The sequence below is a fragment of the Antedon mediterranea genome, chromosome 7, assembly GCF_964355755.1.
Source record: "Antedon mediterranea chromosome 7, ecAntMedi1.1, whole genome shotgun sequence".
Taxonomy (NCBI): domain Eukaryota; kingdom Metazoa; phylum Echinodermata; class Crinoidea; order Comatulida; family Antedonidae; genus Antedon; species Antedon mediterranea.
This window is the reverse complement of record NC_092676.1, coordinates 8,070,993-8,097,362: the sequence shown is the minus strand read 5'-3', so window position 1 is coordinate 8,097,362 and position 26,370 is coordinate 8,070,993. Positions and strand designations below refer to the sequence as shown.

The 26,370-nt window shown below is 33.5% G+C and overlaps 1 protein-coding gene across 1 annotated transcript in view; it reads left to right on the top strand.

Annotated features, from left to right (window-relative positions):
- The first annotated feature begins 2,338 nt into the window (after nt 1–2,338).
- LOC140054043 (uncharacterized) overlaps nt 2,339–26,370 on the top strand; it is a 46,328-nt gene continuing 22,296 nt past the window's right edge. Inside the window, exon 1 of the mRNA XM_072098862.1 lies at nt 2,339–2,581. Coding sequence (XP_071954963.1) covers nt 2,360–2,581 — 222 coding nt within the window. The 5' untranslated portion in view covers nt 2,339–2,359. The remainder of the gene's footprint in view (nt 2,582–26,370) is intronic.

Sequence of the window (26,370 nt, the reverse complement as noted above, 5' to 3'; positions counted from 1 at the left end):
TTGGGGAATTAGTCAAAGGGACAATACATCTTTAAAAGGCAACTTTTTTGGCAATTCATTTGCCACCTTTACGTATATAACAAACATACATAGCTTATTTAAAAAATGTCCATTGTTTTCCTAAGCTGATGCCTAAGGTTTTGTTAATAGCACCCTCTATTTTTCCATGCATATTTAGCAAAAGTTATAATGCCCTGAAACTCAAAACTTTATTTTGCTTTTAGATCAGCAGCACATATTTGTAAAAGAGAGTGCATTCAAATTTATTATATTAAAACAATAAATTAAACTTAATATTAAAATTACGAAATGAATGGTAATTAATTATTTGACTACACTTTTAAAAAGTCTTCCATTATATTTTTTTTACATTTTGGTATACCTCCAATGCTAATTAAACTGATTTTCTCCTGAAGATGGTCGGATAGCATAACAACCAAATTGCCAATAAATTCTCAACCATACCTACCATTATTAGTTATTCAGACTAAATATACATTTTAGTTGTCTCAAAGGTTCAAAATTCTTTCATCAGGCATTTTAGAAAACCAGAAATGTTAGGTATTTTGTTTATGCCCCACGTCTCTCGTGAACGACAATGTCAATTAGTTTTACATTCATCTGAATAACGGATGAAACTAAGCCAGGACTGTTTAAAGCACCTTGATTGGTCCTAACATTGATCATTGATCTCATCCCACCTTGACTAGAGGAAAGGCATGGGCCAATACATCTGAGGCAGATACTACGCCATCACACTCACACATACTCGTGTATTATTGTTGTTACAGTGCGCCACCTTGCGCCCTATCGAGAGACATTGTTTTCACTTAGCAGTGGCGGATCTAGGATCTGACGAGGGGGGGTGGCCACGAAAGTGGCAAACGAGGTGCTACGCACCGAGCGGGGTAGGGTTCCGGAGGGGGTGTCCCCCTCCCGAGGCTCCGAAAATTTTTGAAAAAATAGATGCTTACACACTGTTTAATAGGCTAGAGAAACTGTTTCCATCACACTTAATAACAAATATTACATAATGTAAATTTAAATACATCCTTCCTAAATACTGTACGGATCTTTTTCGACGAACTAATAATAAACTTTGATCGAAAAACCTTCAAACAAAATGAACATTTGGTAATGCGGTACTCCGAAAATGCCTCGATAGAGAGTGCATGTGTTGTGTGTACCGTGTTTTGGTGGTCTGTTAACCTCAGAGATATATACCCTACAGCCGGGTGAATAACTCAATGTAATTTGGTATACAATGATCGCAGTAATCGCCGTGTCTATAACACAAATAAAAAAACGCCAAATACGCCACATACTTTTTTCGGCCGTCCCGCCGTGTACATACAAGACATTTCATGTTTATTTTATGCCTATAAAATAATAAAAGAACACCATGTTTCTCGTTTATTTTTATCGTTTATACTGCATACCATAATATTATACAAAAAACTTTCATGCGCGAGAAAAAAGTTCCCGATATTACACTCCACTCAGGGGTGTAAATATACCACGCTAACGCTTGTGCACACACGGACCACCAGGGCGGCGGAAATTAACTGCAATGGAAAATGGTGTATTTTGGAGAGTGATGACGTCAGCATTAAAACGAGGAGCGAGCTTGACAACGTGACGCTGGTAGTTTTAGGAGTGCGTGTGTTTTGAAAGTGGGTACTTTCCGAAGATTGTAAATCGTGTTTTCTTTTTAAACTCTTGAATTCATAATAGTAATTGAACTCTTAGCTCTTTCACTGTGTAGGCCTATTTACACACAACTATTAATGCTAACCCTAGCTCTAGTAGGGCCTAGCTAGGCCTAGTACTCTTCTTAATTAAAAGATTAATCCACGTCTAGCGACGGTCAATCGCGATTAGGTTGCATCTTTTTTTTTTTTTTTTGAGAATTAAGGGGGGTGGCTAGCCACCCTATTCACCCCCCCTAGATCCGCCACTGCTTAGTATTAGTTGGTTCGTGTTATACTATATAGGCCTAGTGTCGGTTGATATTATATTTGTTTATATTAACGTGTTCATAATACATAAAATTGATGAGTCTTTATTGCCGCTAGATGAAGAGGCTGACATCAGTCAGCAGCGCTGGTTCCAAATGCCTAATGGAACCCATGCTCCATTCAGCACCAAATATTCCCAGATGGTCTCCCATAAGCTCTAACCAGGCCCAACGCTGCTTAACTTCGGTGATCTGACAAGAACCGATGTTTCAACAGGGTAAAGCCATAACCCAATCATAAATAACATGTATTTTTTATTAGGTTATATGCATTATCATGTAATATAACTACATTGTTTATTATTGTTCTCAGCTTCCTTCTACAGTTACCAACAAGGCAGCATGAATGAGATTTTATCAACGTCATCCCTCCGTCGTAAATTGTTTTTACCAGCAGGTTCAACGACTTCTGAATCTAGTCCTAGTATGAACTATATCCAGTCCAGCCAATGTGAGAGTGCCGTGTTTCCTGAAAAATTGTTATCGCTTTCGCCAATCAATTCAGTTAAACAGAGAGCTACAGCTCCCGGTCGAGAGACACCAAACACACCTGCTTCAGCTAAGGTAAGATTTTAGAATTGTTCATTTTTTTTACTGTATAGCATAACAATTAAAAAATATATTTTCATATTAATAAAGATTGTAGCTTTAAACATTAAAAAAAAATGTTATTGGAAGTTTGAAAAAAAGATTCAATGACAGAAAAATTTTAATCTTTCGTACAAAATATATTTTCATTGCTGTGTAAAACGACGGCGATTTTCCACAAACTATGCGCTGAAACATTTGTGGCTTGAAAAAAAAATATGATGATATGTCAAAAGCGCCTTGCGCAGCTTACAACAAGAAGTAAAATGTCGAGATAATATTTATTGTGTTTGATGTTAGCCTACATGGTTATGTGTTAGGCCTATGTGGTTTGAGGAGCTTGCCGAAAATTATCGTAAACATACCAAATGCAATTGATGCGGTGTGTAGTAATATAATAATACCACATTTCTATAGCGCCCTTTTCATGAGTAATCATGCTCAAAGGCGCTTTACATAGCATTGTTACCGGGCCATTTTTTTTTTATTAAACATGTATGTTATACTCCCATTACTCGGCGCAAGTGTCTTGATCTAACCGATAACCATTTTATACACCTGGGAGGAGAGAGGCAAATGTAAGTAAATTACCTTGCCTAAGGATACAAGCAATGCGGTGAGAGTTGGATTCGAACCACGACCTCACGGTCAGTGATCCAGGAACTGGGCTGAATTTTGGTGGATCATCAGCATGCACTTAATACCTTCCAAATAAATTATAATGCAATTTCCAGGGAAGCACAGGTACATATTCTTAAAGCCCCATTCCCTACGTTTTTTAGATCTAATTTAAGATCACAAACTATATTTAATGTAAAAATAATACTATATGGTCCTATTGCGATAACTTTTTTCGTCTTTAAAACGGTTAAAAATGTGAAAAATAAGTCGATTCTAATAATTATAGCGGCCCGCTATAAATCCCAAAATGCATTGCGCGCGGATTGATATTTTTGTTTTTCACCTGTAATTCGCCCACTTTTCGATCGATCGTGAGGCCAAAACAAATGGAAGACTCCTAACTTTTCAGCGAAAATACCGGGTTTTCCCCAATTTGTATCAACGGAGTCTGGCAAAAATAGAAAGACAATTAATGCAGCAACTATACAACGTCAGGCTAGGTATATAGCTCGCGTACGATGTTCGTACGTTACCGATGTTTACCAGCTAGGCCTACAAAACTAAGCCTAGCTAGGCTAGGCCTAAGACCGTCCACGAGAGGTCGATCGCCGCGAGCTACTTAGGTAGTGCATTGTTTCTCACTTTTTATCATAATTTACCATAAAACGTACATTTAAGACAAGGAATGACATGGTTTAATGTTTTTAAAGTGATATATATGTATTATTTTCCAAAAAACGTCCAAAATTGCAGGGAAGGGGTCTTTAAAAATTGTTCTTACCTCATACTATTTTATTACGTTGGTCCAGCTGGATTTGCTTCCGGGAACCGGATTTTAGGCCACAAAATAAAAAAGCTAAAACCTCTTTTGAGTATTAGTGCCTAGTCGCACATGGTCATGTCACATTTATGCAGCCAAATTACTTTCTTATAAAATTGTTCATGTTTCATTTTAAAAAAAATGATGATGTATACAGTAGAACCTCCATTTTACGTACGGTACGGGACCGAAAGGCGTACGTAAAACAAAGGATTCGTAAAATCAAGGTTGACCTTAAATTGACCCCAAATACGTAGAGACCGTAGCTATAAAGGCTACCCTGTTTGTCTACTTTACTGAACAGCATGCAGGTTGTCACTAGCTAGGCCTTGCCTAGACTATTCAGGCCAGGCTAGCAGGCCTAGCAAGATGTGAGGCCTAAGAAAAGTACAGTACTGTACAGTATATACAGGCTGTGAGATGTTTAAATAAAGTGTGAGATGTTTAAATAAAGTGTAAAATATCAATGTTCTTTTATTTTCTATCAATAAAAACAGTCGCTGCTTAAATGCACGTGCGTAGCTTGTCTCAAACACACAGCAGAATTCCTCTCACACACGTACACACACACAGCCACAGCTTTGTTGTGCTTTGTTGTTGTTAAATTGCGCCCTCAATGTAAGAAAATGATGACGTCATCGGTTATTTTAAGCGTACGTAAAATCAAGGGAACGTAAAATCAGGGTACGTAAAACACAGGTTCTACTGTATCCTACTTTATATCATTTTTTATCAATTATTTCCATGTTTAAAACCATTAAAAATAAGTACCTATTTTCATATAATAATATCGAATTCTCAACAATTTTGAATTGTAGAGATAGATAGATATGGAATGGATATGTATTGGTAACCTGACTGTCCAATAGAACTATTAGTCATGAAATTATTCTGCCTATTCAACTCATAAATATTCACTATTTTTAATAACTACTGTTCTAAAGTAATTTTTTTTTTATTAATTGCCTGCTTCAAACTTGAATCGAATGTGTCAGATTTTGGAATAAAGCAACAGTTTTACAATCACGCATTAGTCAGTAATATCACATGATGTTCTGACTGATTGAGTTACAGTATGACTTGTTAGAACATATATTATACATGTCTTTAACAATTAAATTATAGTGCAGATTAAAGGGGGATTCTGGGTTTAAAATTGCTTTTAAATATCGTTTATTTATTAAATACAAAATATTATAACAATATAGACATGTCAGAATGAAGAAGTAATAACGAGAAATTAAAAAAATTAAATTTCATATACATTTTAGGGTAAATTCATGGAAAGTCTGTTTTTCAGCAGCTTAGGGAAGCTCATTAATATTCATGAGATATTCACAAAATCACGTCATCAGTGGATTCCAAACTCGCGACGTCAAGCTTCTTGTACGTTGTGTTCTCTCTCCCCTGTCAAACGACGACCACCCGATCATTGTGAAATACATTTTTTGTAGATTTTCTGAGCTGGGCCTAAAGTGTAGCATATATTTATTTGACATTTAATGAAATACAAAATTTAGTACAGATTACGGAGTAGTACAGATCGTATATCGGCTTCACGTACTAGGCTAGGCCTAGCCTAAATCATTTCATTCATAGGTGAGAGCCATTTCTGACTAGGGATTCCATGCCACGATGGCTACGTTAAAACATTGGGGCCATTATGGGCCTAGCTAGCCTACTACTAAACGATTGGCCCATAAATAACAAAACTCAGTGGATTCCAAACCCATCCTATCAACCAAACTCCTAAACAATCTAAACTTAAAACGTTCTACAAAATCGGTTGTAAATATTGAGGCAAAACAAAGGTCCGATCGCCGTCCGCACGTATAGTGTCCCGATCGTCTAATTAATAAGTAGGCCTAAAAAAATAGGCCTAGGCCTAGTTTACTCTCCAAAAAAGCGGATACTGCATCAAGCAAGTAGACCTCCTAGCCGATCCGGCCCAGTTAAAAATTGAGCTAGCTAGTGTTGTAGTAGACCCTATGCGAATTGATACTACCAGGCCTTTTACTATATAGGCTACACTTGTTAAAATTAGCAATACTTATGTTTATACAAATATTCTAACTCTCTCATTCGAGCTATATTATCTATACCATTCCGGTAAGTCGAGTCGACCTTCAATCAAATACTGTACATCGTTCATGTTGTGATTATAGACGGGGTATACTCGACCCGACCAGTTTGGTATTGTATACTGTATCTGCTTATCACGTGACGATGCCAGGCATGGGGCAGAGAGAGCACGTGTATCGTCGTCTCGCTCTCCTCCTCGCTCAGCAGGAATGTATACGTTACGCTTCATTGATTTTGAAGGCTTTCCCTAAGTCAGTGCGAAAATCGGCAAACGTAAAGTGCAAACCTATCTAATTTTTCACTGTTTTGATGGATTTTCATAGAAAATTGACTTTATAAATGGAAAGACCAACTAAAATTACATCAGATAAGTATAATTTTACAAAAGTAATTGATATGGTTAATGATAACGAGTCGTCGGAAGATTGACCATTTCACGAATTTCCTATTCTGTAACCACAGTGTGATTTTGCCGTAGCTGCACTTGTAATCTGGCCTGATTTCACAGCCCTCGTTCTGCTTCACTGGGCGCTTATATAAATTGAAACTTTTACCGTTCAAGAGACAAACAAATATATTTTACATTTTTTACTATTCATTTTAAACCCGGAACCCCCCTTTAAATGAAAAATGTTCATGCTGCTTGTTATGTTACAGTATATTAATAATAATAAAAAAGTTTAGTTTAGTTTAGTACAATGACATTGTTGTTAAACAATCCAGTTGAATTCAACTAAAAGTAAAAGCAAATACTTCAAACAGTAAAACAACACAGTAAAATAGTACATTTTGGAAATACGTTTTAACTTTTAATATGACTAAACTAAGTCTGACTTTAGTCAAACAACTAAGTGTGGTGTTTTCATAACTAAGAATGCCTTGCATCAATGACTTTATAAAGGTCATTACACAAAGCAATATTTATATATAGCTGTAATGGAAAATCTAACATAGTTAAAAAAAAAACAAGCATTTAAGGAGTGGTAAAATCAGTTGTGATTATCATGAAAACTTTCTATAAATAATTGGTATTCACTTTGCCTTTTTGGTTATGGAGTTGTTTATTATCTTCGGTTTGTATGCTATTGTAGCAATTATTCAACATCAGGATCCGTATCAAGTGTTTCAGATTGCTGTAATTTGTACATTTCGCATCTGGCTTTTGGAAATGTTATTAGATACGAGTATAGGTGTGTATGTACTGTGGATCGGAGCTTGGGCAATAGAATTTATTCAAACAACAACGTGTGGTGTTTCCATAACAAAGAATGCCAAGCATCATTAATGATTTGAAAGAAGTCATCAATGAATCAATATGTATCAGATATCTATACAGTATCTGCAATGGAAAATCCAACATAGGCCTAGTTCCATAATCAATGTCTCTAGGGTAATTGCTGTAAACAAACAAGAATTTAAGAAGTGGTAAAACCGGTCATGAAAACTAAATTTTCTAATGATAATTGGTATTCATTTTGTCATTTTGATTATGGAGTTATTAAGATTATTAATGATCTTTGGTTTTTCTGCTATTGGAAGAATTATTCAACATCAGGATCCGTATCAAGTGTTTCAGATTGCTGTAATTAATACATTTAGCTTCTGGCTTTGTAAAATGTTATTAGAAACAACTTTTGGTGTGTATGTACTATGGATCGGAGCTTGGGCAATAGAATTTATCATACATAAATGGAAAAGTAATTTTGATATTGGCCCAATAAGCATTTCGTTTGCTGTTTTTATATTTAACTATTACCGACGTGACCAATTGGAAACTATATTATTTGAATGGATCATCTTGTCAATTCTACTTATCTTAAACATAGAGCCACAATTTTACCTAACACAGTGTATGATTGCACTTTTAGTTTTCATCTATCAATCCATTTGGGAGTCTGTACTATGTATTGAACTTTTTTTAATAGACATTTTTTTTAATTATTGGAGAATTAATTATTATATTCAACCATTGAGGTTTAAGATTGCTGTTTATATCCTCCGTTACCGATGTAACTCATTATGGGAAGCTATAGGATGGATTGTACTTTTAGCAATAGAATTTATATTTATGAGAGCCGAGGATATTAAATCAATTAGAAAACGTGTAGATGGAATTGCAGATATGTTACTTAAATGCGTAATGTCAACTCAACACCTTGACATTGCTAGAAATAGAATTCAACAGAAACAATGTGATGCTGTTTATCAACAATTACCATGGATATCACGTCATGTATATTTAGTAGGAAGTTTCTTTGAATCGATGCCTAAAGAAGTTTGTGCAGATATAGATTTAATGTATAATTATACTCAGTATCCAGTTGTATTGTGGCCATTTGAAATAGAAAGGATGTATCACAAAGGTGGTTATGTAATAGCTGAGCAGAATCCAAATGAACCAGTTTATTTAAAGCTTAAAGTAAACAGTAACAGACCTTTGCATGAGTCTTTAATAAATACTGTTAAGGATGGATATATAGTGAACAATGATTTCATAGAGACTAGCAAACTTACTGGATTAGATCCTTCTTCTTCTTTTCGAAGACATGGTCCTTCACTGAAAGTATTGTGTAGTAATTCCAAACCTAGTGAAATTACATTCAGTTTGCAATGCCAGTCATGGCCGTTGTTTTCTCAAGAATTTTTCACAAGAAAAAGACTAAATAACTGGCCATCAAGTGGGGTATTAAAAAAGGTTTCTGATCTTGATCTTCTGGTTGTTGGAGTTGGACACCCATGTACCGCATCAAAAGAAATTGAATGGAGATTGTCATTTTCTGTTGCAGAAAAAGAACTCTGTTTTGAACTTAGTAAACCATATTCAATGTGCATATGTGCCCTTAGAGCAATAAGAAAAAGGCATCTTGACTTGTATAGTGAATCTGATTCTCCAACACCATTCTGTTCTTACTTTATTAAGACGGCTTGCTTCTGGATGTGTGAGACAGTTCCTCCTAAAGGTCATAGTACTATGGACTTGATCAGGAAGACGCTTGATTGGCTGATAGATTGCTTTCAACAAAAATGCCTTCCTCATTATTTTATTCCTGAACAAAATTTAATTGGACATTTATCAAAGGAACGTTGTGAAGATGTGATAGTCTTTTTAAAGAAAGTTAAAGAAGATATTTGGTGTAAAGTTATGTCAAGTATTGCTATTGATAATGATCCCTTTATGGATACTTTCCTGGAAAAGGACATCTCAACGACCAATAGTAATGACTTTACAAGAATTGAGTCTAAATTGCTACACAACCAATTTGCATTGAAGGATATTAAAAAAATGACGGTCAAAACAACTTATTACATAAACAGAAAAGTAAATATAGTTTTAACTACATTACGTTTTCCAATCTTGCAATTGGCTGAATTAGAGAATCATGAATTTCTTTCATTAGAAACACAGAAACTAGATGACATATTATTTTCAATCTCATCATGTATTGACGAGTTAGTACCAAAAGGCTACAGCATCATTTTTAAACATCATTTGTATTGTACATTAGGGGATGAATATACAATGTTGTTAGCAGCATTTCAGCCTAATGCCTCTAATAATCTTGATAATCACCTCCATTGGCCATTATGCTATTATATATTAGGATCAGAGATGGTGTGCCCTAATTGGTGTTGTACCAACTACAAATGTATAAGTACCCAAATTAATGTGATTAAATGTTATTACTTAATGGGTAAACATGAACAAGTGAAAGAGATGCTAGCAAATTTTGAACCAGTACTTGATGAAATAAAAAGAGACAGGCATATGTTATGTAGGTTGAAAAAAATATGGGTTACAAAAGCATTCTCTGGTACTACTGGTTGGTCCATTGATGAGGATATATCTGAATTTCTCAACTTACAACAATTACATAATGAATTTTGGATAAACCCAATATTTTTTATATGTTATATAAAAGCAAAAATTTTGCTTGAGAATGAAGACATTGAAAGGAGATTTGCAAATTTAGATGACATGAAATTTTGTTTAGATATATGTTTTGGCATGCGTGAACAAGAAGTGACACAGTCATTGATTGATGTTGTAGAAATTAAATTCCGTTAAACCAGCAATTAAAGGTGCACAGACCGTCACAAGTTTTCTCAATTATGTGAGCATCTAACTAGACAATTAAAAACAATTCGATAATAAAAAGTTACATACATCAAAATTATTGAATGGATCATCATTTGTTACAGGTGTGTGGTCAAAACAGTTTAATTGTTTGATGATGTGTAACCAATTGTCTTGTCTTTTTTAGTGTCTAGTTGTTTCCAAAGATACCACATTGTTTTTATACCATTTCAGTGTATTAAACAAATTATATGTATCAGTGATTACATTTAATTAAGTGAAAAGCTAAGGGTGGAGATGTTTTCAGTATTTCAAGCATCAATGATTTTAAAAGGGAATATCAGTGGCCCTGTTTCTGCTGCCAAATAAATACCGTATTTAATACGGTATTTTTTGAATACCGTATATATATGGTATTTTTTTGGCAGCGGAAATGGCGCTCATAAAAAAATACCGTATTTTGTATACCGTATTTTCCCCACCAAATTTGTTGATAAAATATGGTATTTTCAAATATATACCGTATTTTCTGTAACCATTTCTGCTGCCAATAAAAAATACTTGAAAAAAAATTGAAAGTGAGGCGTAGAACTTTGTGTATTGCGACTTTTAATTATCGACCAAATAAATGAATGGAAATTTGGGTAAAAAGAATGAATTTTGAGCAGTTGCAGCAGAAACAGGCCCAATGTGGTAATAGTTTATTTTATTTTATTTTATTTCGTTTTCTTTCAGTAGGGTAGCCCTCTAAGTAATAAAATAAAACTGCTCTTCCGAGGGGCCCTACGGCACATTTAAACAAAATTTGAAAACAACTTAAACTAAACTTAAACTAAACTTCAATGCATGTTCTCATTATTATTATAACTTTTATACCATATTTAAATATATTTCACTGCAACCATCCTAGACCACCGGCAACAATAAATGAATCTTAACAAGTGATTTAAAACGGTTATAATTGTTTTGTTTTCTTAATTCATAAGGTAGGCCATTCCAGAGTGAACTTCCATAATAAACAAAACTACGTTTGTATATTTCGAGGTTACAGTACATCTGGGCAAATACAACAGATTATTTTCATAGTTTCTGGTTTGAATATTGTGTACACTACTAATATATTGCAAAACATCACATAAGTATGAAGGTACAGATTCTTGTAAACATCTAAATATTGTACAAATTGTATGATATTCAATTCTTGTCTTAATTGTTAGCCAACCTAAATCATAATGCATTTGTCTAACAGGATTTCGAATATCAGCACCTAGTATTAATCGTGCAGTTCTATTTTGTACCCTTTGCAATTTTAAAATATGGGCGTTTGAACCAGTACCCCAGAGTGTTGAACAATAGTCAATATGTGATAAAAATAGAGCATTGTATAATCTTTTAATAATTTTAGGAGATGTAAAACTTTTCAATCTATAAAATAGGTGTAGAATTTTTGATAGTTTTGCACATATAGAATCAATATTTACTTTCCATGAAAGTTGTTCATCAAATGTAAGTCCCAAATATTTAAACGTTTCAACTTTCTCAATCGGAATGTTGTCAACAATTACTGTTTCATCTGTTGTTTTATTAACACGTGCATTAGTACCAAAAAGCATGTATTTGGTTTTATCAATGTTTAGAGTTAATTTATGTATATCTAACCATTGTTTTACATTTTCCAACTGTTCAGTTAAAACTGTTGTAAGCTCTTCATTTGATTTACATGCATAAAAAAGCGCAGTGTCGTCTGCATAGAGGACTGTTTTACAAATCCCATCAACACTATAATGTAAGTCATTTATGTATAAAATAAACAACAAAGGGCCAAGAATTGAGCCTTTTGGTACCCCATAGTTGACATTTAAAATTTCAGATTTTTTCCCATTAAAATTAACAAATTGTTTGATTTTTTAAATAATTACTGAACCATGCAAGCTCAGTGTTTATCATTCCGAAGGTGCATAATTTACGTAATAAAATACCGTGGTCTACTGTATCAAACGCCTTTTTTAGATCAAGAAAAATTGCTCCAGTTACCAAGCCATTATCAATATTTTTATATATATAATTGCATACATCTATCAGTGTAGTAGAAGTTGAATGTAACGACCTAAAACCAGATTGATTTTTACATAATAAATTAAACTCATTTATATGATTCATAACTTGATTATGGATGCATCTTTCAAAAACTTTCATAACAATAGGTATAACAGATATTGGACGGTAGTTGTTAAGTTCATGTTTACATCCTCCTTTATGAAGCGGAGTAACCTTAGCACATTTCCATTCACTTGGAATAACACCAGATCTTAATGACCAGTTAAACAAAAAGGCAAGACTTTGAGAAATTTGTGAAGATGCAATTTTAAGTAACCTAGCGGAAATCCCATCAATTCCAGTAGCTTTTCCAATTTCTAACTTTTCCAACAAAGCTTCAATTTCATTTCCATTAATATCTTTAAAGTTGAAACGTTGTTGAAATTGTGATAACGATTTAACGGTAATATCGTTTTGGTTGTCATTAAAATGTGATGCAAGTTCATTAGAAATTGAACAAAAATATGTATTAAAATGATTAGCAATATCAGTTGGATTGTTTATTTCATTACCGTTTACATTGAGGGTTGTTTTAGTTTGTTTCTTTTTATTGGGTAAAAAGTCTTTCATGGTTTTCCATAATGTTTTAGTGTCATTAACACATTGACTGCCAAGGCATTTTCCGTAATTTCTGTCCCAGTGCCAAGTCCCGTTTATTGAGTGTGAGGGCGCCATCGTATCAACCATATTCAATGCATGAGGGAATAAACACAAACAAACATATGACATTTATTTTTAGATTATCGTTTACGTACATCATTCATAAACTGCCATGCGATAATTCCTGTTCCAATCACCACTGCCAGCGATTCTACATACAATACAAAAGTGCTACGATTTTGACGTAGTATTACGTCTTGGCAAGTAGCGACACGCAATTTTTGACGTATAAATACGCCGTGGCAGTGAACGTGTTAACATTATCCTTTAATTTATTTTTTATATTTATAGTCGCGTTTTAGTGATTTAGACAAATTATTTTATTTATTTCTTGCCTTTTTGTAAGAATTCCAATCATCTATGTTCTTAGTTTTTTCGGCTTTTTGTTTTAAATAATCACGGTCACGAGAAAGGGAAACAAATTCGTCTGTAAGCCATGGAATATCTGTTCCGTTCCTCCTGACCGTCACCATAGGAGCATGAATATCACAAATATCAGTAAAAATGTGTTTCCAAATGTCCCAAGCCTCGTTAGCGTCCTCGGACGCCTCACAAATACTCCACGGAGCAGATGCAAGATCAGAAATAAACAACTCTTCGTTAAATTTCCGGAAGGTTCTCGTATGTAAAATACGCGGGGGCAATTTTATATTAATTTTTTTACGTATTGCATATATCAATGAGTGATCGCTAATTCCAATTGGTACAACTCCAGTTTTGGTTATAAAGTCATCCCTATTTGAAAAAATTAAATCAATACAACTACTACTGTTTTCCATTACGCGCGTTGGAGTTTTAATATACTGGTTTAATTGGAAAATTTGGTGGAGGGTTTTAATGTTCCGAGAATGCTGTTTATCAAATATATTCCAATTTAAGTCACCAACAAAAATAATCTCTCTTATACTATCTAGGATAAAAGATATTTGATCATGCATTATATCAACAAATCCAGTACACGAATTTGGTGGTCTATAAACATTACCTATAACGAACGGTTTAGTGTTAACCGGCTTAATTTTTATCCATACCGATTCAATTGTATTTTCACCAAAATCAATGACATCAAAATCAACATTTTCATTTACATAGATAGCCACCCCACCTCTGTGTCTATTTCTGTCTGTTCTAACTAATAGGTATCCTGGGATTGCAAGTTCACTATTATGTATGTTTTGATCTAGCCAGGTTTCACTAATTCCTAAAACATGGAAACGGCATTCCGAAAGTAAACTCTGAACATGGTCCACCTTATTATAGAGACTTCTGACATTTAAATGACCAATTTTAAAACCCTTTGTACAATTAATCTCGCATAATTTGCATAGTATGCCAAAAGCAGGATAAACAATAGAGTCGTTACGTAATTCAGCGTCGTCTACGTCGTTGTCTAAAAGGCTTCCCGTACTATGTTCGTTTAACAATTGAATTGGTTGAAATGGTTTATTACATGCGTTACAAATAAAATCTAAAATCATCTTATCTACATAAAATACAATACAAATTTAGGACATTTAAAATACTCTTACACATTACCTTTTACATTTAGGTAATTGTTTAAGATCGGAAGTTCTGGATAAAACAACTTTCTCGTTACTGCCAGTGATTATGGTATGTATGCGACCATCTTGTGTCCAAACTGCAGATACCACTGATGCATAGTTTTGCTTTACAGTACGTAGTAAACTTGATCTTTTGCTCGTAAGGTTTTCATGAATGTAGATATGGCTCCCCTTTAATTTTTTCTTTGCTCTATATACTTCATTTCTAACATTATACGAACTAAACTTTACTATTATTCCTCTTGCTCTTCCGTTTTTCTTAACTTTTGGCCCCAATCTATGACTCCTTTCTATGCATGTTTTATCTACTTCTACGCTTAGCTTTTTCTTAAACAAATCCAAAACAATATTGTCTGTTATCTCACCTTGTTTCTCTTCTATTCCTTGAATAATCAAACAGTTCCTTCTTGAATATTGTTCTGCTTCATCAAGCTCATTTTGTAAGTTCTCTACCTGTTGTTCTACTTTGCTGAGACGATCTTTAGTATCGTCAAGTTCGAAACGTATTGCTTCAATTGCTGCATCTGTTACAATTTGTGTAATGCTTTCAATCAGCTGGTGTTTAACAATGCTCGCAATTTTCTCGGCTAGGTCATTGAAAATACTCGTATTTCCTTTAATTATATTGGAGATTTCATTTTGTACAGTAATAGTAAGCGGTTCCACATCAATGATAGGTGCTGTATCAGTGTTCAGTTCGCAACACTCCTTACCGCTGTCCTTTTTACCACCTTTCCTTGTATTCTTTCCGGCCATGATGGTGTATTAATACGTACATATACAGCAGAAAAACACCGGCAAATAAATGCTAGGCTACAGGAGTGCCCTAACACAACAACTGTCCTGCGGGAAATTTGAACTGTCACCGCGTAGTGAGGCTGAAAATGTAGTGAGGCTAGAGAGAGCTTTAGTTAGTTAATAAAAATATTATTCATTTACTTTCTCTAATCTCCATTTTCAGTCTTGTTATATTCTGCTTATCCTATAATGAATATTTTAATTTTAATAGAAATGTGATAATTTTCATTGGTGATAGCTCAATTATTAAAATGTAGATTATTATTCAAATTAAAATCAGTGTTTTAAATTACTTTTCAATTTATAGACAAATGACAATGGGAGGAGACCCCGGGGTATCTTCCCCCCCCCCCCGGGGGTTGTTGTTATTTTAGCGAAACATATAAAGAATTATGAAAATAAATAACAACAAATTGCGTCAGGTCTAGGCCTAACCTTGTACCACCGGGGAGTCGCCGTTATTATTCGCGAAAACAAAAAAACGCTTACGAAATGAATAGCAATAGATCGCGTCAGGCTTAGGCCCTAGCCAAGGCTTATTAGATAGATGCCCCAAAATCTGAATTCCACAAAAACAGGCGCTTCCTTATTTAGGCCTAATCCCTAATCAAATACTGTAGATAAATTATTAGCCTAGACCTTACTACTTGTTGCTCGATATAATGTTCGTGTTCTTTTGCGCGAGAGTTTTTTAGCGTATTCGCGAATTCCGGATTTTTCGTTTCACAACTGTGCGGCAAGCATGTAGTGCATGGCCGGCAAGAACAGACACGTGTTTATGGGTTAACTGAAGTTCAGCAACCTGAAGTTATCCCAGGGACGTGTAATTATTGTAGCATGCTCGGCGATCATAAACGAACGAACTTGCCCGGTCTCACTGAACCATGCGCATGTTTTTAAATTTTTTTTAATAGTTCGTAGAGTACAAAAATGTAAAACTAGTAACATAATATAATTAAAGCAGGGTGACAAAACATTCAGCAATTAAAAATGATTTTGTTTGGGTCTATGTAGTTGTACATTTTTAATTACTGCGTACTTGTTTGTATTTTTAATCTGTGCAAAATAAAACGCTTGAATGGTCGCTATGTGAACTTTAAACTTGTAGTTGTACACTGTGCTGTGTAGCACGTTGTTCGCCATGACTCACAAGCTGTAACAATGAATACCAGGGCTGGGTAGGCCTGGTATTGTGTTACAAATAAAGTAACGTACGTAACCACGGAAACATTTGCTGTAGTCTTTTGTCTTTATCTATATGAGGCTAGCTTGTCTGTTATTAACGATGTGCTAGGTAAAATGTTTTAGTACAAATTTTAGTTCGGCCTAGGCCTAATATAAATATCGTAATGATTAATAAATAATAGTGGTGGTCGGCAGCCTGTAAATCCTGGTCGGAAATGTTGAGTGCTGGTCGGGGCCGACCAGCGTGGTGACATCCCTGAATTGAGTTTGAACAATACCATGAAAGCCCCAGTGGTGTAATGGTTAGGACATCTGCATATCAAGCAGGCGGTCCGAGTTCAAGTCTCGGTTGGGGAGACTTTTTCTCATTCTCACAGATTTCCTCATCTTTATCGTTTAAAATTAATTTATTAAATTTCAGTATATCACTGGGCGGTTTAGAATTAATGTTCTTTGCCTGATTTGTTTATATACATAAATATATATATACTTTTGTACTGTCGGTTCCAAAATTTCAAATGAAGTTTATAACATAGCGCGAATTAGCTTGAGCACCACAGCTTACAACAAAGACTGAAATGTTGAGATGATGAATGGTGTTTGATGTTAGCCTATTGTTATGAGTTAGGCCTAATCTTGCTGAAAATGATCGTAAACTTACCAAACACAATTGATGTGGGGCTAAAATTACGGTGACGTGCGAAACCCTGAACTGTGCTGTATTTCGGTGGATCATCAGCGCGCAAGTTTACCTTCCAAATCTACAGGTCCATATTCTTAAAATTTTTCTTACCTCATCCTCACCATGGTGGGCTGAGGCGGTAGACTATTTTGTTATGTTGATCCAGCTAAACTGGATTTTAGGACGCGAAATAAAATGTTTGCAGAACATGTAGAACATCTTTTTTAGTTTTTTAGTTTTAGTCGGACATGGGCTTGTCACATTTGTGCAGCTAAGTTTCCAAAGTACTTTCTTAAATTTGTCGTATCATTTAAAAAAAAATGTTTCTACATGTTACTGTATGCTACTTTATTAATTTTTACCAACTATATTTCCATGTTTAAAACCATTACAAATAGTACTATTTTCATATAATGATAATATCGCATTCTTAATAATTTACAATTTGTAGATAGATACCTGTATGGAATGGAAGTGTATTGTTAGCCTGACTGTCCCATGAAATTATTCTGCCCATTCAACTCATAAATATTCATTATTTGTAACTACTGTACTATTATAAAGTAAATTTTTTTTATTAATTGCCTGCTTCAATCTTCTTGAATTGAATGTGTCAGATTTTGGAGTAGCGCAGCAGACAGCACACACTACAGGTTTGTTTTTCAATCACGCATTAGTCAGTCAGCACACTATCATGTCGTACAAAGTTCTGACTGATTGAGTGATGTACTACATGACTTGTTAGAAACACATTCTGTATAGCATTCATTTGTGGTTACAACATACATTATCCATGTCTTAAATTATAGTGTAGATTAAATGAAACATGTTCATGTTGCTTGTTATATTAATAATATAAAAAAAACACAGTACAGATTTTTATAAAACTCAAAGAAAATAAATAAACGACACAGAAAAATAGTACATTTTGGAAAAGGGTTTTGAAATATAATATGTCTTTTATTCTGACTTTATTCAAACAACAACGTGTGGTGTTTCCATAACAAAGAATGCCAAGCATCATTAATGATTTTAAAGAAGTCATCAATGAATCAATATGTATATCTATACAGTATCTGCAATGGAAAATCCAACATAGTTCCATAATCAATGTCTCTAGGGTAATTGCTGTAAACAAACAAGAATTTAAGAAGTGGTAAAACCGGTCATGATTATCACGAAAACTAAATTTTCTAATGATAATTGGTATTCATTTTGTCATTTTGATTATGGAGTTATTAAGATTATTAATGATCTTTGGTTTTTCTGCTATTGGAAGAATGGTTCAACGTCAGGATCCGTATCAAGTGTTTCAGATTGCTGTAATTAATACATTTAGCTTCTGGCTTTGTAAAATGTTATTAGAAACAACTTTTGGTGTGTATGTACTATGGATCGGAGCTTGGGCAATAGAATTTATCATACCTAAATGGAAAAGTAATTTTGATATTGGCCCAATAAGCATTTCGATTGCTGTTTTTATATTTAACTATTACCGACGTGACCCATTGGAAACTATAGTATTTGAATGGATCATCTTGTCAATTCTACTTATCTTAAACAGAGAGCCAAAATTTTACCAAACACAGTGTATGATTGCACTTTTAGTTCTCATCTATCAACCGTTTTCGGAGTCTTTACTATGTATTGAAATTATTTTAATAGACTGTTTCTTAAATTATTGGAGAATTAATTATCATATTCAACCATTGAGGTTTAAGATTGCTGTTTATATCCTCTATTATCAATGTAACTCATTATGGGAAGCTATAATATGGATTGTACTTTTGGCAATAGAATTTATATTTATGAGACATGAGGATAATAAATCAGTTAGAAAATGTGTAGATAAAGTTGCAAATATGTTACTTGAATACGTAATGTCAACTCAACACCTTGACATTGCTAGAAATAGACTTAAACAGAAACAATTTGATGCTGTTTATCAACAATTACCTTGGATATCACGTCATGTATATTTAGTAGGAAGTTACTTTGAATCAATGCCTGCAGAAGTTTGTGCAGATATAGATTTTATGTGTAATTATACTCGCTCTCCAGTTGTATTGTGGCCATTTGAACTAGAAAGGATGTATCATAAAGGTGGTTATGTAATAGCTGAGCAGAATCTAAAAGAACCAGTTTATTTGAAGCTTATAGTAAGTAGCAACAGACCTTTACATAAATCTTTGATAAATACTGTTAAGGATGGATATGTAGTGAACAATGATTTCATAGAGGCTACCAAACTTACTGGATTTGATCCTTCTTCTTCTTTTCGAAGACATGGTCCTTCAATGAAAGTATTGTGTAGTAATTCCAAACCTCAAGATTATACATTCAGTTTGGAATGTCAGTCATGGCCCTGGTTTTCTCAAGAATTTTTTAAAAGAAAAAGACAATATAATTGGCCATCAAGTGGGGTATTAAAAAAGATTTCTGATCTTGATCTTCTGGTTGTTGGAGTTGGACACTCACGCACCGCATCAAAAGAAATTGAATGGAGATTGTCATTTTCTGTAGCAGAAAAAGAACTCTGTTTTTAACTTAGTAAACCATATTTAATGTGCATATGTGCCCTTAGAGCAATAAGAAAAAGGCATCTTGACTTGTATAGTGAATCTGATCGACCAACACCATTCTGTTCTTACTTTATCAAGACAGCTTGCTTCTGGATGTGTGAGACAGTTCCTTCGAAAGGTCATAGCGCTATGGACTTGATAAGGAAGACGCTTGATTGGCTGATAGATTGCTTTCAACAAAAACACCTTTCTCATTATTTCATTCTGCAACAAAATTTAATTGGACATTTATCAAAGGAACGTTGTGAAGATGTGATAGTCTTTTTAAAGAAAGTTAAAGAAGATATTTGGTGTAGAGTTATATCAAGTATTGCTATTGATAATGATCCCTTTATGAGTACTTTCCTGGAAAAGGACATCTCAATGACCAATAGTAGTGATTTTACAAGAGTTGAGTCTAAATTGCTACACAACCCATTTGCACTTGGGGATATTAAAAAAATGGCGGTCAAAGCAACTTATTACATAAATAAGAAAGCAAATACAGTTTTAACTTTACATTTTTCAATCTTGAAATTGGCTGAATTCCATAATTATTATTTTTTGAATGAATTTCTTTCATTAGAAACACAGACACTAGATGACATATTGTTTTCAATCTCATCATGTATTGATGAGTTAGTGCCAAAAGGCTACAGCATCATTTTTAATCATCATTTGTATTGTATGTTAGGGGATGAATATACAGTGTTGTTGGCAGCATTACAGCCTAATGCCTGTCATAATCTTGATAATCACCTCCATAAGCCATTAGCTTATTATATATCAGGATCAAATCTTGTGTACCCTGATGGTTGGACTGACCACAGATGCATAGGTGAACAAATTAATAGGATTAAATATTATTACTTAATGGGTAAACATGAAAAAGTGAAAGAGATGCTGGCAAATTTTGAACCAGTACTTGATGAAATAAAAAGAGACGCGGATATGTTATGTAGGTTGAGAAAAATATGGGTTGCAAAAGCATTCTCTGATGCTACTGGTTGGTCTATTGATGAGGATATATCTGAACTTCTCAACTTACATAATGAATTTTGGATAAACCCAATATTTTTTGTATGTTATATAAAAGCCAAAATTTTGCTTGAGAATGAAAACATTGATAGGAGATTTGCAAATGTAGATGACATGAAATTTTGTTTAGATATGTGTGTTGATGTGATGCTTGAACAAGAAGTGACACAGTCATTGATTGAAATTGTAGAAAGTAAATTAAATTAGACAAAGCCATAATATTGTCTCAAACCTAATCTAATAAGTTGTGGCGCAGTGTGTTAGGCATTGGACTCCTGATCACAGGATCAAGAGTCTGAGACCAATTTTCGTCGCATAACTGCATTCCGTTAAACTAGCAAGTTTTAAATTGCTAGTTTAACGGAATGCAGTTATGCACAGACCGACACAGGTTTTCTCAATTATGTGAGCAACTAACTAGACAGTTAGAAACCATTTGATGAAAAAATGGTACATAAACTGTACATCAAAATAATTTAATAAATATTATCATTTTTTACTGGTCAAAACAGTTTAAACTGGTTTATGACGTGTAACCAAAAATGGTGAGCAACTTGGCCCATTTTAGAGGTTTTAGTGTCTAGTTGTTTGCAAAGATAACACATTGTTATGATACCATTTCAGTGTATTAAACAAATTATATGTATCAGTGATTACATACAATTAAGGGTGGAGATGTTTTCAGTATTTCAAGCATCAATGATTTTAAAAGGGAATATCAATGTGGTAATCAATGTAAAAATTATTCATTTACTTTCTCTCATCTCCATTTTCAGTCTTGTTATATTCTGCTTATCCTATAATGAATATTTTACTTTTAATAGAAATGTGATAATTTTCATTGGTGATAGCTCAATTATTAAATGTAGATTATTATTCAAATTGAAATCAGTGTTTAATTACTTTTCAATTTATAGACAAATGACAAATACTGTATTTTTTTTCTAATTTTTGAGAATTAAACAAAAGATGTGAAAAATGTGTGTTAATATTTTTCTCTTTAATAGATTAATTAAAAGTAAAAGTCTGTTTGATACATAAAATACAATCAAATCATATAAAATTTTAAAAAAAAACACATTTTTTTCTCTAGAAGTCTGTATTTTAATAAACAGACTTCTGGAAAAAACACATTTATTTAAATATCTTAAATACTCTAGGGGTCGGACTGGACTTTTTATAGCCAAACAACACTAGTGTACTAGGATACCAGTGTACTACTACCTGTATTCATATACAATGAATTCCATGCATCATTGATTTCAAAAGAGTTAGCAATGAGGTTAACAGGAAATTATAAAGTTGTATTGTAAAATCCACAGTTCCATCCATATTATACCTGTCTATAAAACAAACTAGCATTTTGGAAGTTGTGCCAAATACATTTAGATTGTGAAAAATTCATATTAACATTTATCTTATCAGGGGTACCCCAGGGGTCAGTTCTTGGCCCTCTTTTGTTTCTATTGTATGTGAGTGATCTTGAATATGGTATAGAATCTTCAATTTTTCAATTTGCAGATGACAATACCATTTCAAGACCTATTCATGAATTAGAAGACTGTATAAAGTTACAGAGTGATTTAAATAAGATTTATGAATGGTCAGTTTTAAATAAACTACCATTAAATGCATCAAAATGTGCAGCAATTAGTTTATCCAGGTGTAAAGATCCCATCATATTTGCTTACGATATCAATTCCGATTCAACGGAAAGAGTCCATGAATTCAAACTACTTGGTGTATATATCAACAGTAAATTAACATGCCACTCTCATGTAGATTTTGTTTGTAGTAAGGCAAGCAAACTTCTTGGTTTTGTTTCAAGATGTAGTAAAGCAATGTCTTGGATGGCAATGCTAAATCTTTACAAAGCACTAATACTACCTGTTGTGACTTACTGTTGTTGTATGTGGGCACCTACTGAAATATCTCATATGTATAGACTTGAAAGGGTTCAGAGAAAGGCCACTAGAATAATTATGTACAGAAAAGAAGGAAATTGGGACACTTCATATTTATATAGGTTAAAGACCCTAAATATTTTAAGTATTGAAGATATGTTTAAAGTGTATAGACTCACATTAGGTTTTAAAATAATGCATGGCCTCTGTCCATCATCCTTTAATGAGTTTGTGAGATCAAGTGAGAGGTGTGAAGGGCGGTTAATACATTGGAAGGCAAAGACCAATACATTTTTAAATTTATCATTTTCCCTAGATTATGGGAGCAACTTCCCAATGAAATTAAACAATGTGCTACAATTTCAGACTTTAAAGCCCAACTCATCAAACATTTGATCTCAAAATATTAAGTTGTAATTGTTTATATTGTTTATTCAATGCAGCTTATTTTTAATTGGTGTATCTCATTATAACTTTGCTTTGTTTTATTTTGACTTAATTTGTGCTACTTAGTTTTGTTATTGTATTTTATAAGTAATGATGGAGTAAGAGCAGTTTTCTGTTTGGGCTCATGCCTATTACTTGCTCCTGGCAAGATGAATTGTAAAATGTACTTTATGAACTTTTGCCGAATAAATATTATTATTATTATCTTCCCTTTGTATTGCCTTTGTGAATATGTTTACTATAATTGAAGCAGTTTCTGCTGTTTGTAGAATTCTTCAAAACAAGTATGCTTATGCACTGTTTAAGGTTACTGTTGATATACTTCTATTCTACCTATGCAAAACATTATTGGAAACAACTACAGGTGTATATGTACTATTTATTGGACCTTGGATAATAGAATGTCTCTTAAACTTGAAATGTGTTGATAAATATAACCAAGACAATGTAGATGAAGTTGCGAATGAGCTTCTTAACCGGACAATGGCTTCTCAATTTCTTGACGTTGCTTACAATCGAATAGAACAGAAAATATTGGATGTTGCTTTCAGACAACAGTTATCATGGCTGCCACATCAACAGTATAATGTAGGGAGTAGATTTGAAGCAATGCCGGCAACATTTTGTGGAGATCAAGATATAATGTTAATTTCTAACAATACTCCAATTGTGCTGTGGCAGTTTGAACCAGAAAGGATGCATCATGAAGGTGGTTATGTAATAGCTGAGCTGAATCCAAATGAACCAGTTTATTTAAAGCTTAAAGTAAACAGTAACATACCTTTGCATGCGTCCTTAATCAATATTGTTGATGATGAGGGGTATATAGTGACCAATGAGATTATAAAGGCTGGCAGATTCAATCCAGTTAATGCCTCTACTACACCTAGAAGACATGGACCTTCAATGGAAGTATCCTATAATGATACCTATACGCAAGATGTGACATGCTGTTTGAAATGCCAGTCATGGCCGTTGTTTTCTGAAGAATTTTTCACAAGAAAAAGACTAAATAACTGGCCATCAAGTGAGTTATTAAGAAAGATTTCTGATCTTAATATTCTGGTCGTGGGTGTTGGTCATCCAAATAGCTCGTCAAAAGAAATTGAATGGAGATTGTCATTTTCTCTAGCTGAAAGAGAACTTTGTTTTGAACTTTGTGAACCATATGCCATGTGCATGTGTGCTCTTAAAGCAATAAAGAACAGGCATCTTGATTTATACAGTGAATCTGATACACCAACACCATTCTGTTCTTACTTCATCAAGACTGCTTGCTTCTGGATGTGTGAGATGATTTCTTCTAAAGGTCATAGCACTATGTACTTGATCAGGAAGACGCTTGATTGGCTAATATATTGCTACCAACATAAGTACATTCCTCATTATTTTATTCCTCAACAAAACTTAATTGGACATTTACCAAAAGATCGCTGTGAAGATGTGATAGTTCTATTGAAGGCAGTTAAAAGAGATCTTTGGTGTAAAGTTATGTCTGGTATAGCAGTTATGGATACATCCTTTGTGGATACTTGTCTGCAGATACTGAACCTCCCAAAGACCAATAGTTTTACAGACTATACAAGAATGGAAAGTACCTTACTAAAGAACCCATTTGCACTTGATGCTATAGACAAATTGCTACTGAAGACAAAGGATGTTTATGTTGAAGAACAATTAAATCGTTTAACTACATTACATTTTTCAGCATTTGATTTAATTCTACTAGCATGTATGTCGAATCTTGGATTTCATCCAATTGAAGCACTAAAACTCAAACTAGATGATATACTTTTATCAGTGTTAGCATGTATTGATGAGTTAGTACCAAAAGGCTACAGGAGCGTTTTTAAACATCATTTTTATTGTACATTAGGTGATGAATATACAATGTTGTTGGCAGCATTTCAGCACATTATCTCTTATGAACATTTTGCTAATTATTGCCAAAAGCCATTAGAATATTATACATTAGGATCAAACCTTGTGTACCCTGATGGATGGACTGACCACAATTGTGTAGGTACCCAAATTAATGTGATTAAATATTATTACTTAATGAGTAAACAGGAAAAATTGATGGAGATGCTGGCCAAGTTTGAACCAGTACTTGATGAAATAAAAAGAGACAAAGATCTATTGAATAAACTTAGAAAAATATCAATAGATCGTACAATATATTTGGACACTACTGCTTGGGCTATTGACGAGGATGTATGTAAACTTGTTAAGAGTTCTCGTACACTGTTTAGCATGAATCCAATAATTTTTATATTTTATATAAAAGCAAAAATATTTCTTGAGGATGGAAACATTGAACATGCATCTGCAAATTTAAATGAAATGAAGTTTTGTTTAATAGGAATCAATGACGTTATTGACGATAAAGTTACACAGTCATTAATTGGAATCGTGGAAACTAAACTAAAAAACAAAGCAATATTGTAAACAGTATCTCCCAACTTGTGAGAATTAAAGTATACTGTCTCAACTCTGTCTACACTATCAAACTAGTTTGACAAAATTCCCAAATATCGTAGTGATAATATGCCCAAATATTGTGTCAATATATGGGCACATCACATTTTTTGTGACATAAAGTTTGATACTGTAGACAGTACTACTGTATGTGCGTAATATTTATTTAAGAAAAAAATGTGATTTTAATAAATTGCAAAAAAAATAAATGAAATAATTTTGTAATTATTTTTGTGTTGTTTGGTGGGCAAAAGGTTCGTCTAGTACTGGGTATACGCAGTGAAAGGGTTTATTGCTATTTATTTTGCTTATCCTTACTCATGTAATAATGAGGATTTGTTGTTTTAGACTTGAGATGATCCAAATCATTGTTACAGTAGCTAGTATGTTGTTAGTAATTCTTTCCAGTCAGATTATTAATCTGATAGTTTATTTACCTTGATGCATGGAGATAATATTAAAGCACTAAAGTTCATTGCAAAAGTATTATAGTATATATAAACAAAATCTTTTTCAGAATGTGTTATTTACAAAATTTGTACCAATTGTTTATTCTGGTATTTTTGATAAAAGACTGTAGTGTTTGCAACATATAGAAACAAAATAGAATAGAACATTCTGGAAGTATGTTGTAATCTACTAGTCAGTCAGACTTTGTACCAGGTAAAACTCAATGATTTACAAAGGGCATATTAATAATGCCATACTTGTATATAGCTGTTTTAATATCTACAATATTGGTACAAAATTAGTTT